At 39.3% G+C, this 14,553-nt stretch overlaps 1 protein-coding gene across 14 annotated transcripts in view; it reads left to right on the plus strand.

The window, feature by feature from the left end:
* LOC105483054 (tetratricopeptide repeat, ankyrin repeat and coiled-coil containing 2) overlaps positions 1-14,553 on the plus strand; it is a 475,702-nt gene that overhangs the window by 423,627 nt on the left and 37,522 nt on the right. For all 14 annotated transcript variants that reach the window (XM_011743607.3, XM_071083397.1, XM_011743615.3 and 11 more), the window contains 3 exons: positions 2,448-2,556; positions 11,309-11,431; positions 12,309-12,545. In XM_011743607.3, coding sequence (XP_011741909.2) covers positions 2,448-2,556; positions 11,309-11,431; positions 12,309-12,545 — 469 coding nt within the window. The remainder of the gene's footprint in view (positions 1-2,447; positions 2,557-11,308; positions 11,432-12,308; positions 12,546-14,553) is intronic.

Genomic DNA, 14,553 nt, shown 5'->3' on the forward strand with positions numbered 1-14,553 from the left:
GCAGCTGGCTTAGATTTCTCCCTAGAAAATGGGTTTTTATTTTCTATTGCATTGTCAGGCTGCAAATTTTTCAAACTTTTATGCTCTGTCACCTCTTGAATGTTTTGCTACTTAGAAATTTCTTCCACTAGTATCCTAAATCATCTCTCTCAAGTTCAAAGTTCACAGATCTCTGGGGCAAGGGCAAAATGCCACCAGTCTCTGCTAAAGTGTAGCAAGAGTCACCTTTACTCCAGTTCCCAACAAGTTCCTTATCTCTGTCTGAGACCACCTCATCCTGGACTTCATTGTCCATATCACCATCAGCATTTTTGTCAAAGCCATTCAACAAGTCTCTAGGAAGTTCCAAATTTTCCCTCATTTTCCTGTCTTCTTCTGAGCCCTCCAAACTGTTCCAACCTCTGCCTGTTACCCAATTCCAAAGTTGCTTCCACATTTTTGGGCAGCACCCTATTCTCTGCAGTACCAATGTACTGTATTAGTCCATTCTCACACTGCTATAAAGAAATGCCTAAGACTGGGTGATTTATAAAGAAAAGAGGTTTCATTGACTCACATTGACTGGGGAGGCCTAAGGAAACTTATAATCATGGCAGAAGGCACCTCTTCACAAGGCAGCAGGAGAGAGAATGAGTGCCAGCAGGGGAAATGCTGGACACTTAGAAAACCATCAGATCTCATGAGAACTCACTATCACGAGAACAGCATAGGGGAAACCACCCCCATGATTCAGTTACCTCCCACCAAGTCCCCACCATGTGGGGATTATGGGGGTTACAATTCAAGGTGAGATTTGGGTGGGGACACAGAGCCAAAGCATACCAGCCATAGAGAGACAGTTCTAAGTGTCTGTAGTTCTTAGAGGCATAACAAACGGGGTAAGAAAACACATCTCAAAGGTGATCTAGTGTCCTTTCTTTAATGCCAGATTTTTTCTTCTAAAGTTTTATTGAGCATTTTTATATGCAGTAGACAATGTTAGGCACTATGGAAAATATAAGTAATTCAGATTTCTTTCGTGAATGTAAGTAGAAATACAACCCTAAATATCATACATGTCACACATACATTAACAAAGAAGTGTATCATTAGGATGCTTTGAGCTGGAAAAAAACAGAAAACTCCAATTCAAATAGATTAAACAGTAAAGAAATCTATTACCTCATATAGCAAGTTCAGAATTAGGGCAGCTAATAGGGCTTAAGCTTTATTTTTCTGCAATTCTTTTAGTCTAACCCTCCTGTTGACTTTGTCTTCAAGCCAGCTGACCACATGATTTACAAGAGAACTAAGGCAGTTCTGGACATCATGGGCAGATAAGACAATATCCAGAGGCAGACAAAAGAGCTTTCTCTTTCATAAACAGGTTTGGGATCTGTTAGCAAGGAGGTAATGGGGAACGGATGCTATCAGGAACCTCAATCTAGTGGAGGAGAGAGTATGTGACAGTATGGCAAACGCTGTGCGAGAGGATATACAGTCTATACTGGTGGCAGTAGAAAGAAAGCCCTCCATTCTCCTCAGCTAGAAGGAAAGGGTAGGGCCTTGGTAGAGGCTGATCAGAGAAGACTTCACTTGGGGAAGAGGTTGTAAGTCCAGTTTGGGTCATGTTGAGTGTGAGGTACTATGGGACCTCCAAATGGGGAAATACAATAGGCAGTTGGGTATATACTGGCCTAAGGCTGAGAAGAAAAGTCTGAATAAAGAAAAAGATACAGAATATAGGTGGTGGTGAAGGCTTTGAGGATGGATGAGCTAATCTAGAGCGAGGAAAGAATAGGACCAAGAATGAGATCCTGAGGAACACTGACATTTAAGCATGGGTGGAATGAGAGTTGCTGACAGAGACAGAAAATAAAAATGAAAATCTTGTAATGCCATCTGTGTGTGGGATGGGTGTAAGCCAACTAGAACTGACATTTTGTGGTATTTATACATGTGATTTGGATAAGGAACTGCCTAGGAACCTTTCAATACCCATTATTTGCCCAGGAGTAGGTTCTCTTCCCCAAGAAACCAGTTGAATGGTATAGTTTTGTTGGAGGTATGACTGGACCTGAAGAGTCCCCCAACCAAAGCAGAATTAGGGCATTAACATTTCTGTTCAAATGAATCAGACCGGACGCAGTGGCTCACGCCTGTAATTCCAACACCTTGGGAGGCCAAGGAGGGTGGATCACCTGAGGTCAGGAGTTTGAGACCACCCTGGCCAACATGGCGAAACCCTCTCACTACTAAAATACAAAAATTAGCCAGACATGGTGGTGGGTGCCTGTAATCCCAGCTACTCAGGAGGCTGAGGCAGGAGAATCACTTGAACCCAGGAGGTAGAGGCTGCAGTGAGCCGAGATCACGACACTGCACTCTAGTCTGGGCAACAGAGTGAGACTCCATGTCAACTTAATTAATTAATTAATTAATTAAAATGAATTTCTCTTTTTTTGCAGGAGTGGTCACACATTACTTGCCTTTTGGTTTTCCCGCCAAGAGGGAAAACTAAACCGACAGCAGACTATTGAACTGGGACATCACATCCTCAAAGCACACATTTTTAAGGTAATTAAAGCAGTTGGAACCATTTTTCCCCCATCTTTAGCAGACTTTCATACACTATATGTAAGAAACTATTTCATTGTAGTCCCTGCCTTCTGAAGTTCTTTTGCTGCAAAATTGGTTCATCTCCCAACATGTATGGCCTGTTCCTCCCTAGGCCTTTAGAACTACATTGTACGTCTCCCAGTGTAACTAACTGATAGGCTTTTCAGGAAATGTATATGTATAATCATTGACAAGGTGCATATACACCTATAGATGTGGGCTCCATACATGACCTATCATCTCCTGAGGACAGTCATATTGTAGCAGTTAGTTGCAGGTTTTCATGATGTCTAAAAAATCATTGAGGGCAGTTACTCTTTCAATTTTTTAATAATTGTTTTAGTGATGATAATAACATTCCTGGTGCTATGATTTTCAAACTATTTACCTGGAGTCAACACTAACCTTCCTTGGAGCTACTTCCCCCAAATGTCTCTTCAAATTATATCCCAGTTTTTCTCCCATTAGTTTGAAAAACCTTTAAGAACTCTATAACATCAACTTCTCTGAGCTTTCAAAAGGCTGCAATGGAGGACCAAAAAGAGGACACATAATTTGTTTGTGCATGTATGCATTCATTTGTTTATTCGTCACTTACTGAGGCATTAAACTAGGTACTAGAGATACAAAAACAAAAAAGATACAATCCCTAATCTCAAGGAATTTGTAGTTCAAATAACAGTTTTGGGTTAACCCACAAAAGTGGAGAAGGAAATTATCATCCTAATTTTTATATCCCACAGTATGAGAGTTCCAATCCCTATAGCCTTTTCAGAATTCTTTTCCTGCCTCAGGATGGAGAAATATGGGTATCTTAAACAGTTCTCTGGGTCAGGCTTCCCCCACAAGATATTGTTAAAAAATGAAACCATCATCTTCAGAGAGAAGAATGGCATTAAGATGACTTCAAGAGCCTAGCAAATTCTTCTCAATATATAAGCACAGAGCCAGAGCAGCCTGGTCATCAGATGGACAGAAGTGAAACCCACAGTGACAAATCTTTTACTTGAATCTTACTTGTCTTGTCTAACAAATCACTGTACCAAAAATGACCTTACTTAGTAGGAGCAGAGTGGAGCTAAAATAACTGGCAAGGTATGGCATTCCAGTTTCAAGCAGACTAAAAAGTAGCTAATAATTCCATAAACTCTAAGAGCATTGTCCTGCTGTTAGATAGTAACTAAAAGACAGTAACTTAAGTATTAACCTTTTAGCATCACCATCTGCCTAGAATCAGATGCAAAGATGAAGCTAATGCCTGCCTTTGCTGCCCCATAAAACAAATACCACATTTGCAGAGAAGAGTAGCATAAAGCTTAATTTGACCAAGTATTTTATCCCATACGTGGAAACGTACATTTAAACATGCACTCCTGTCATTAGCACAGTTTTATCTTATATTGATGCAGACAGCATGGTTGCCTGAGATAAGACTGGCTCCATGTGTGATTCAAGCCATAAATACTCTAGTATACAGCATATGGTGATGACGTGACTGCAAGCTGAAGAATGAAGAACTTGGACTATGGTTTTCCTGGTGCTGCAGTTTACAGGATCCTTTAAATGCAGAGTGTTCCCTGTTGAGAGGCTTTAACTTCTCCCAAACTGCTAGAATTCTCAATCTGCACCAGCTGTGGGTCAAAGACAAATATAGACTTTATGGTTAGAAATAGTTCCACTTGAAACTTCTATTCAGCAGTGACACACAATCCAGTGGGTACATTCATTTTACATTTCTCTGGTTTTATCTTCATAAAGGTGACGTTTGTAAGTAATGCGCTTTAAAGAAGCTCATTGGATAAGCCCCCGAGGTTTATGATCTTAAGATACCTGAGCCACAGCTAAAGATCCCTAAGATAAAATTGCTCGTTTCTTCATGCTTTCCCTATTTTCTTAAGTATTCAAAAATCTTGAGCAAGCTTATCACTGGCTGGTAAACAGTTTTGTAAATTTAGATTCTAAGGAAGGGATTCCATTACCATTTATTGCCAACAAAAAGATCCCTTACCTGAGCAATAGTTACAGATGCTGAAGAGGCACTTTCTCAAGCTATTTGAACATAAAATTCTCTTAAAGAAACCATGAGCTTAGAATTTAATTATGCATTATTTTTGGCTACATCCTGGCTGGTAATGGGATCACACTTTTCTGTCTGTCGTCTTTGTTGAGTTGAACTAAACTGAAGCTCTTTCCTCCCATACTTCACAAGAACAAAGGATCAACTCCACTAACCAGAAGAAATCAAAAGTCCATAGTACAAGTAAAGCTAATATTCCAAATCCAAAGCTCTGTATTTCAGGCTTATTTCTTGTGTATTTACTCCAGCCTCAGTGTGGTTCTCAGTGGTCCATTTACTGGACCATTTAGTTGACATTCATTTACCAAGGTCCATTCTTACTCAGCTCCTTTTCCCATTTCTTTTTCCTCTACCTCTTAATGAAGCCAACTAACAAAACAAACAGCACAACTTGTGAGTCTCTGAAAAAGATGAAAAACCAAGTGTTACTTCCCTTAACTATTTCCTCCCCTCACCACAAATCAATCTATATCATTATCAATTCTTACCTCTTTTTTTCTTGTTTTAGAAGAAAAGATGTTCCTATTCCTCTTTAATTGCATTATGAAATGTAGGAAAGTACAGATAATTGAATGTAAGCAAATATTATCTACCATGTTAACATTTTTCCATGTTTGCTTCAATTATTTTTCTTTATTTTTAAGAAATGAATGTAACAAATATAATAAATAATGCTTTTGTATTTCTCCGTAACCCCATTTCTCTCTCTCCCCCTAGAGATAACTTGTAAATGTGTTAGGATTTAGCATATGCTAACACCGCTGACATGTTCTTCTCATCTATATTTTATACTTTTCCAATGTAGGTTCATATTCATAAGGAATATATACAACTATTTTGGGTTTTTTAATACTATAAGATTCTGTAACTTTTTTCTTTTTTTCAATCAACATTGTACCTTTGAGATTTCTCTATAGATGTAGGTCAGTGATTTCAACTCTAGCTATACATTAGATTCTCTTGCAGAGTTTTTTTAAAAGTACACATTCCTGAGCCTTACTCCCAGAGATTATGAGTCATTGTTCTGGAGTAGAACCTAGGCTTCATCTTTAAAATAGACTTTATTTCTTAGACCAATTTTAGGTTTATATAAAAATTGAACAGAAAGTACAGAGTTCCCACATACTCACTCCCCCAACCACAGTTTTCCCTGTTATTAATATCTTGTACTGATGTGGTACATTTGTTACAATTGAGGAACCAATAGTGATACATTATTATTAGCTGCAGTCCATCCTTTATGTTAGGGTCCACTCTATGTGTTGTACAGCCCTATAGATTTTGCCAAATGCGTAATGTCACGTATCTGCCATTAAGTATCATACAGCATCGTTTCATTGCACTAAAATTCCTTTATCCGCCACCTATTCATTCCTCTTTTCTTACCCTCCTCAACCCCTGGGAACCACTGATCTTTTTACTGTTTCTATAGTTTTGCCTTTCCCAGAATGTCATATAGTTGGAATCACACAATGCTTAGAATGTTCAGACTGGCTCCTTTCACTTAACAATATGCATTTAAGGTTCCTACGTGTCTTTTTTGGCTTGATAGCTCATTTCTTTTTATTGCTGAATAATATTTCACTATATGGATTACTACATTTTATTTAGCCATTCATCTATTAAAGGACATCGTGGTTGCTTCCAGTTTTGGCAATTATGAATAAAGCTTCTATAAACACTAAAATACAGGTTTTCATGTGAACATAATTTTCAACTCATTTGAGTAAATGCCTTAGTAGTGCAATTACCAGATTGTATGGTAAGACTATGTTTAGCTTGTAAGACATTGCCAGACTAGTTTCCAAAGTGACTGTGCCATTTTGCATTCCCACCGGCAATGACTGATCACTAGTATTTTTGAAAAGCTTCCTAGGTAGTTCTACTGTGCACCCCAGCTAGTTGAAAAACCACTGTTCTTTTCTTTTCTTTTCCTGTGAAAAAATCACTGTTCTACATCAGTAATTTAAAGATGGCAAATATAGCAAGCATGGTAGTTAAGAGATCAGACTCCAAAAGCAGACCAAGTTCAAACCCTATCTCTCTTACTTCCTAACTGTATGACTTTAAGCAAGTTGTTTAACTTTTACTTTTTTTTTTTTTTTTTTTTTTTTTTTTTTTTGGAGACAAGGTCTTACTCTGTCACCCAGGCTGGAGTATAGTGGCACAGTCACATCTCACTGCAGCCTTGAACTCCTGGACTCAAGCAGTCTTCCCACCTCAGCCTCCCAAGTAGCTAGGACTACAGGCAAACACCACTACACATGGCTAATTATTTTTATTTTTTGTAGAGATGGGAGTCTCACCACATTGCCCAGGTTGGTCTTGAATTGCTAGTTTCAAGCCATCCTCCCTCCTTGACCTCCCAAAGTGCTGGAATTACCACCACTAATCTTACTAATCTTTAAAATGGGAATGATATTAGCCCTTACTTGGTGGTTGTGAGGATTTAATTCATTAACATATATAAGCCTCAGAAGGGGGCTAAGATCTCTAAGGGCTACATATATATATATTTGGGGTTAAGAGTCACCAAAATGTAGGTGACTCTTACCTACATTTAATAGTTATATATATAAATGTTTTGTATGTAACAATTATAGTAGAAGTCCCTTTATGTCTTTCCCTTACCCCATTCTCCTCCCTCCCCAGAGATAACCCTTATCCTAAAGTTAGCATACATACGTCAACAGAAAGGTCTTAGACACAATTTTACTTTAAATTAAAAGTTGGGGAAAAAGCATATAATGCTCAGTTGAATTGGTAAGAGTAGAAGAAAATGGGATTAAAAAGGACAATTCTGGAGAAGAGGGCCAAGGATAGAAAATGATTTGGAATTAAAGGTTAAGGGAGAAAGCAGCAATTGGCTGTTTTGTCTGTTTTCATCTATTGTAGTTGCTACTTTTTCAGCTAAGAATTCAGAAGTGAGGTCCTGAATCAGGTGCCAGTTACTTTTCCTTTTTTTAGTTGGTGTAATGGAAGGAACATGAACTTTTGAGTAAAGACAGATTTGGCCTCGAATTCCAGCTCCAGGAGTTGTGTGGCTTTGAGCAAATTACTCAATCTTCTCTAGATTGTTTCCTCCTATATAAAAATAGTGATAAATTCTACCTCCTAGGGCTGTTATGGAGATTAGATTACGTTAGAGAAGCTAAATCTGGAAAGGCCCTGGCACAGAACCTGATATATTGTAGATCTGAAAAAATGTCAGATTTCCTGTGTTTTTTTCCTTCAACCATCATATCCATTGCTAAAAGTTTCCTCTGTTAGACTAAGGATATTTCTTAATGCTGATTTTTCTCTCTGAATTGGTTAATATAGTTTATTGTTCCTCAAAAGGTCTTGAGACCCACACATATTATAAATTAGGAGACTGAGGCCCAAATGGGGAGTCAGAGCTAAGTTTTCTGGTCTTCCAGGATCTACAGTGGAGGTGCACTCAAGAACCTAATTTGTCTGGACTCCAACCCTGAGTAACATTTAGAATTCTTCCTGAAAGATCTGAAACTGTTCTATTTCATATGTCAAAATAACAATCAGAACTACTTAGTGATGTGTTTGCTTCAGTTTTGTTTGCATGCAAACTGCATGGCCAAATGCGAGTTTGTAATTGATGTCCCTGTTTCTTGCACAAATTAAAAGAGCTTCTGAAGTAATAATGAGCAATCAGAAGCTGCCCTTACCCACCTTTCCTACTGTTTTCTGTTTACCCAGCTCTGGGTGCCTACATGGGTACTATAGTAGACAGATTCAGAACAGAGCCCAACCTCCTCAAGGCCAAAGAGAATATGGACCACGTAGAAATTAGGTAGCCATTTTTAAATAATCAAGGAGGATGAAAAGGGAAATAACCTTGCGGTGTGAGGGGTTAAAACTGGATTCTGTTTCGGCCTCCCAGCATGAGATTGTGTTTCTGGGCACCCAAAGGTCTACTCTGCTAGGATTTGACCCAGCCTTTTGGCTAATGCTCTTAGAATAGAATGGAATGAGAGGATGCATAGAAATGATTAGCACCATCCTTCCTCGTTTTATCAAGCTGTGGATTTTTTGTTGAGAATGTATAGACGCTTGCAGCCATTTTGATAAAGCCGTGTCAGAATGTCGCAAAATACATCAACCTCTTGAGGCATATTCTATAGATATATATGCGTAAGTATATAAAGATACATATATGTGGATAATTATTAAAAGTTATAAAAGTGAGGGAGAAAAAAGCCTAAAATACCTAATAATATGAAAGTATTTTAAAGCCAGTAACAGTATATGGACCTTATGTGAATCCCAATTCAAACAAACAAAATTTAGTTCCTTTTTTGAGCTAATCAAGGGAATTTGAACACTATTGGGATATTTCATATTATAGAATCCTTCTTAGTTTTAGGTATGTTTTAAAGAGTTCATATCTGTTTAGAGGCACTTACTAAAATAATTAAATACTAAGTGATAAAATATCTGTGATTTTTAAAAATAATCCCATCAAGGGAAGGGTATATGAGCAGGAGTGTAAATAATACAAGGTTGGCCATGAGTTGAAAATTACTGAAGTGAGGTGTTGGGTACATCAGAGCTTTATTATACTATTCCTCTCCACTTTTGTAAATAGGTTTTAAATTTTCCATAATAAAAAATGTTTAATAAAGCAAATTTTATGTTTTTTATATGCACTTGTGTGTATTTTGCATATATATAGAAAAATGTTTTAAATAGTAAACACTAATGTGTTAACAGGAGCTACCTCTTAGGATTGAGATGGGAGGTTGAAGCTACTTTTATTTTTAATACCATATTATTTTATTTGATTTTTATTAAAAATTTGTATTATTTTTATAATTTCAAAAACTTAAATGTAGAAGTCTTTTTTTCTTCTGTGTTTTGGTGGTGGTTGTTTTTTAGTTTTTTTGAGACAAGGCCTCATGGTGTCACCCAGGCTGGAGTGCAGTAGCACAGTCACTGCTCACAACAGCCTAAACCTCCCAGGCTCAAGTGATCCTCCCACCTCAACCTCCCAAGTAGCTGGGACCACAGGCAGGCACTAGCATGCCTGGCTAATATTTTAAGTTTTTGGAGAGATGTTGTCTCCCTACATTTCCCTGGTCTCAAGCTCCTGGGCCCAAGCAATCCTCCCACCACCACCTCCCAAAATGCTAGAATTACAGATATGTACCACCACACCTGGCTGAAAATAAAATTTTTAATAGGAAAGTTTAATGATTTAATTTTTGGTTGCATGAGAATATCCCCACAGGGAGAGAAAAAGGCACCTGTGTCGGAGAAGCCTTTTAAAAACGTTCATGTATCTAGCCTTCCCACAGCATTATTCACCTTTCAGCCTTTCCTCTAGTGTGAGAATTCCCTCTACAGGAAGTTTTTTCCTCACGCACTTTAGAGACCCTGAACCTTCTATGGGAAGACCTTGATCACTATGACTAGTGGTCTTGTTAGATGAATTTATAACTCATAAATAACTGACATATTCCCCCTTTGTAGATGCCTCTTCCCTAGGATACCAGGTAAACACACTTTGCTGATTTTAGATATATGTAGGGATTCTAGGCAAGAACATTCTATATTTCAGGGACAAAGAAAGCAGAAGTAACTTAAGATTTCGTTGTTAATATCTTCCTGCCCTCGGGATTTCCTTCTTTACCTGATTTGATCCAGATATTGGCAGAAGAGTAAGAAGATTGTCAGAGTGCCTAACAATCGGGATATCTGAAGAACAAATTATTCTAACTTCCTTCTGGAGAAGCCCATGTGAAATGGACAAACATTAGTACATGTCGTGGGACCTGTGCCAGTGATACTAGGAGAAAATGTGTTGTAGATGGCAATCAAACCTGTATTGCTTTTTTTTTTTTCCTGAGGATAAACATATAAAATCATTCTGGGGTATATTAGTTAAGGTGAAGAACACTAGCTGCTGTGACAAACCTGCAAAATCTCAATGACTTAACAAAGATTTATTTCTCCTTACATCACAGTACAGTTCAGATCTCTGAGCAGGCTCCTTCCGTGTAGTAGTTCTGAAATCACCTTGGGCCTCAGAATTCTCCATTGGATCTTCTACATCTGGCCTGTAATCAAAAGGAACCATAGAAAGTGTTGAGAAATACACAGGAAGTTTTGGAGCCAAGCCTGGACAAGACATACTACTTATGCCCTCATTTTATTCACCAGAATTCAGTCACATTGCCTACCTAACTATAAAGGAGGCTGGGAAATAGAGTTTTTCCAAATGTTCAGAAAGAAAATGAAATGGAAATCAGTGATCACATTGCATTATTTCTACCACAGTGTGTAATTTAATAACTTGAATTTAAGATATTTATTGAAGAAGGCTAATAAAAAAGATATGGGAAAATAAATTATATCCAGATATAACAGAAAAGAGAGGTGTTGAGTGGATGTGTTGCTAAGGGCTGCAGAGATAGAGACCGTTTAAGTTAGGAACATAGCTTGTTCCTGCAGGACTGGTCTTTGTCCCCCCACCTAGGCTTTGCTTGGCATGAACATTGTTAGAGTGGGACTCCACTCTCATTCATTAGTATCAAAAACGAAGAGGCCACAAATTCACCACTGATGCTACTTTTTTTTGCTGGGCTACTAATTTAATTGTCTGTACTTCTTATTCAGGGTTTGAGTAAAAAAGTTGGTGTATCATCCTCCATCCTCCAAGGTCTCTGGATCTCTTATAGCACAGAAGGTCTTTCCATGGCACTGGCATCTTTACGAAATCTCTACACTCCAAATATAAAGGTAAATTTATAAAGAAATTATAAATATGATAAGGAATTAACTATGAAAAAAGAAAACTAGAAGGACATTAAGTAACTATTTAGTTGATCTTTGACTTGCTTAGTCTTTTATTGATCTTAGTCTTTTTTTTTTTTTTTTTCTTTTTGAGACGGAGTCTCGCTCTGTCACCCAGGCTGGAGTGCAGTGGCCGGATCTCAGCTCACTGCAAGCTCCGCGTCCCGGGTTTACGCCATTCTCCTGCCTCAGCCTCCCGAGTAGCTGGGACTTCAGGCGCCCACTACCTCACCCGGCTAGTTTTTTGTATTTTTTAGTAGAGATGGGGTTTCACCGTGTTAGCCAGGATGGTCTTGATCTCCTGACCTCGTGATCCGCCCGTCTCGGCCTCCCAAAGTGCTGGGATTTCAGGCTTGAGCCACTGCGCCCGGCCTGATCTTAGTCTTTTATTGATAATTTAATATATTTTAAATTGTTAAATTTTATTCTATAAATTGGAGACTAGCTCCATTGTGCTCTTACCTTCTATAAACTGACTCTGACATGTGGGATCAGGTCCTGCTGGTTCCAAAGAGTAAATTGATCTCAGGTAGCCTTTGTCTTGGTGTAGGAGCTTTTCTGAGCAAACGCTCACTTCATAGAGACTCTGTTCAGCACTACAGTATGGGAGGCAATTGCTCTAGCTACTATTCCATTTATGTAAAGGAGATATTTTATATTATCTACCAAAGGAAAAGAAAAAGGAGCAAATGAGATTATAAAATAAAGCAATTACTAAATGCTACTAGACATTGTTGTAGAATCTTAGATGGTTTAATAAAAGACAACTAAAAAGATGTGACTCCTGTTTGTCTAATTATTAGTTGTGTTTGTTTATTTCTAGGTCAGCCGACTGCTGATTTTAGGAGGTGCCAATATTAATTACCGGACAGAGGTTTTAAATAATGCTCCAATTCTTTGTGTTCAGTCCCATCTTGGTTACACAGAAATGGTAGCCCTGCTGCTGGAGTTCGGCGCCAACGTGGATGCCTCTTCTGAAAGTGGCCTGACTCCGCTGGGATATGCTGCAGCAGCAGGGTACCTGAGCATTGTGGTGCTGCTGTGCAAGAAACGGGCCAAGGTACTGGCTGCCCAGCTCTGCTGCTTTTCTTCCCTTTTTCTTTCTTTTCGATGCATACTCTTTCTTATCTCCAGTGTTACCTCATGAGTCTGGGTAGAGTATATCAAACCGTGATGGAGAGCAGATCAGAGAGAGTGCTGGTTCTGCATATGTTCAGGGCCACTGCCATCCATCCTGCAGGAGCACACAGTTCTAAACCCTTTGAGAGGTACTTGGGAAACTGCATTTGTCAGTAACCACAAAAAATTTCTACCTAACAACCCAGAAATGATCCACTAAGCTCAGAAGAAGCCTCTTTTTAACAGAGAGAGGAAGAAGAAGTGAGGGAGCAACTGCGGGCTCTAAGCCTTTCATGTGTAGAGAAGAAAACTTAACCATGGAGATGAGAACAGAATCAGACACCTTCATCCTGTCCTTGAAGACCACCACTCTAGAGAAACAGGGAGAAGATGATTCTCCCTGTTTATACCCAGACTGACCAAGGGCACCTCGAAGTGCTTCTGTTAGTACTCATCAGTTCTCTGAAAACATTTCCAAAATATGTTTGCTTTATGTATAAAAACTTGATTTCACAATATTGGTGGAAAGAAAAATGCTGGTCTCACAAATGTAGGCGTCTGGGAAAAAAATCTTGGCCTCATTGTATTTTGTTTCAGTCCTGAAAACAAACTGAGGACTTTGGTGGTTTCATAGTGAAATATAAGTCGTAGTATAACTTCATTCTGAGGTGTCCAGTGCTGTTACCAGGGGAAAAAGTGGGACTCCTCCACTCCTTTGGGAACTGAGACAAAGGCCTCTCAGTGACATCTCAGAGCCTTAGAAGTTTACCCTAGCACAGTGATTGCCCACCTATGACATCCCATTCATTTGAATGGACACTTCTAGAAACAGTGATAACTGGGCCTCATTACCATTTTAGTTTTCTTTTTAGAGACAAAGTCTTGCTCTATTGCCTAGGCCAGAGTGCAGTGGCTTGATTGTAGCTCACTGCAGTCTTCAGCCTCCTCAATAGCCAGGAGTACAGGTACGCACCACCACACTCAGCTGTATTTTTTTCCTATTTTGTAGAGACAAGGTCTTGCTATATTGCCCAGAGGTTTGCTAAAATTCTTTAGATCAAGAGATCCTCGTTGCCAGGCGCGGTGGCTCAAGCCTGTAATCCCAGCACTTTGGGAGGCCGAGGTGGGCGGATCACGAGGTCAGGAGATCGAGACCATCCTGGCTAACACGGTGAAACCCCATCTCTACCAAAAAATACAAAAAACTAGCCGGGCGAGGTGGCGGGCGCCTGTAGTCCCAGCTACTCGGGAGAATGGTGTAAACCCAGGAGGTGGAGCTTGCAGTGAGCCGAGATCACGCCACTGCACTCCAGCCTGGGCAACAGAGGGAGATTCCAACTCAAAAAAAAAAGAGAGCCTCCCACTGTGGTCTCCCAAAGTGCTAGGATTTCAAGCATGAGCCACGGCACCCAGTCCTTCTTACTGTTGCTGTCACTTCATGTTCTGATCTCAGCTGGGTCTTTCCTGCCGCTCAGCCCTTACACTTCCAAGCCATCCTTTTCTTCATCTTTCATTGTTTTCCCCAGAGCAGAAATGTAACTCATATGTACTTCTTTCAAGATCCTATCATGCCTCTTCTGCCCTTCATCACTGTGATCAAGCTCATCTCAAGGGGCCTATATCTCAAAACTCTTATCAGTTCTTACCTACACTCACGTCTACTTTGCCTTAGAGAAGGAAGTACTTACCTTCTCTTCCAGAGCAGTTGTCTCCACCTCTGCACTCTTAACCCACGATGTTGCTCATTCTCTCATGTTGTTTCATTCTTTTTCTAAATGCACAGTACCTTTTTTCTCAGTTTCTACAAACCTATGAATGTAGAAACCTATGTAACCTAAAAAGGAAATTCCTCTCCCTTACTAACCAGGAGCAACATCCCATCTCTTCCCTTTCACCTCTACCAAACCTGTCCTAAGAGTCCTCTATACTGGCTACATTCACCTCATTAC

Source organism: Macaca nemestrina, chromosome 17 (genome assembly GCF_043159975.1).
Source record: "Macaca nemestrina isolate mMacNem1 chromosome 17, mMacNem.hap1, whole genome shotgun sequence".
Taxonomy (NCBI): Eukaryota; Metazoa; Chordata; class Mammalia; order Primates; family Cercopithecidae; genus Macaca; species Macaca nemestrina.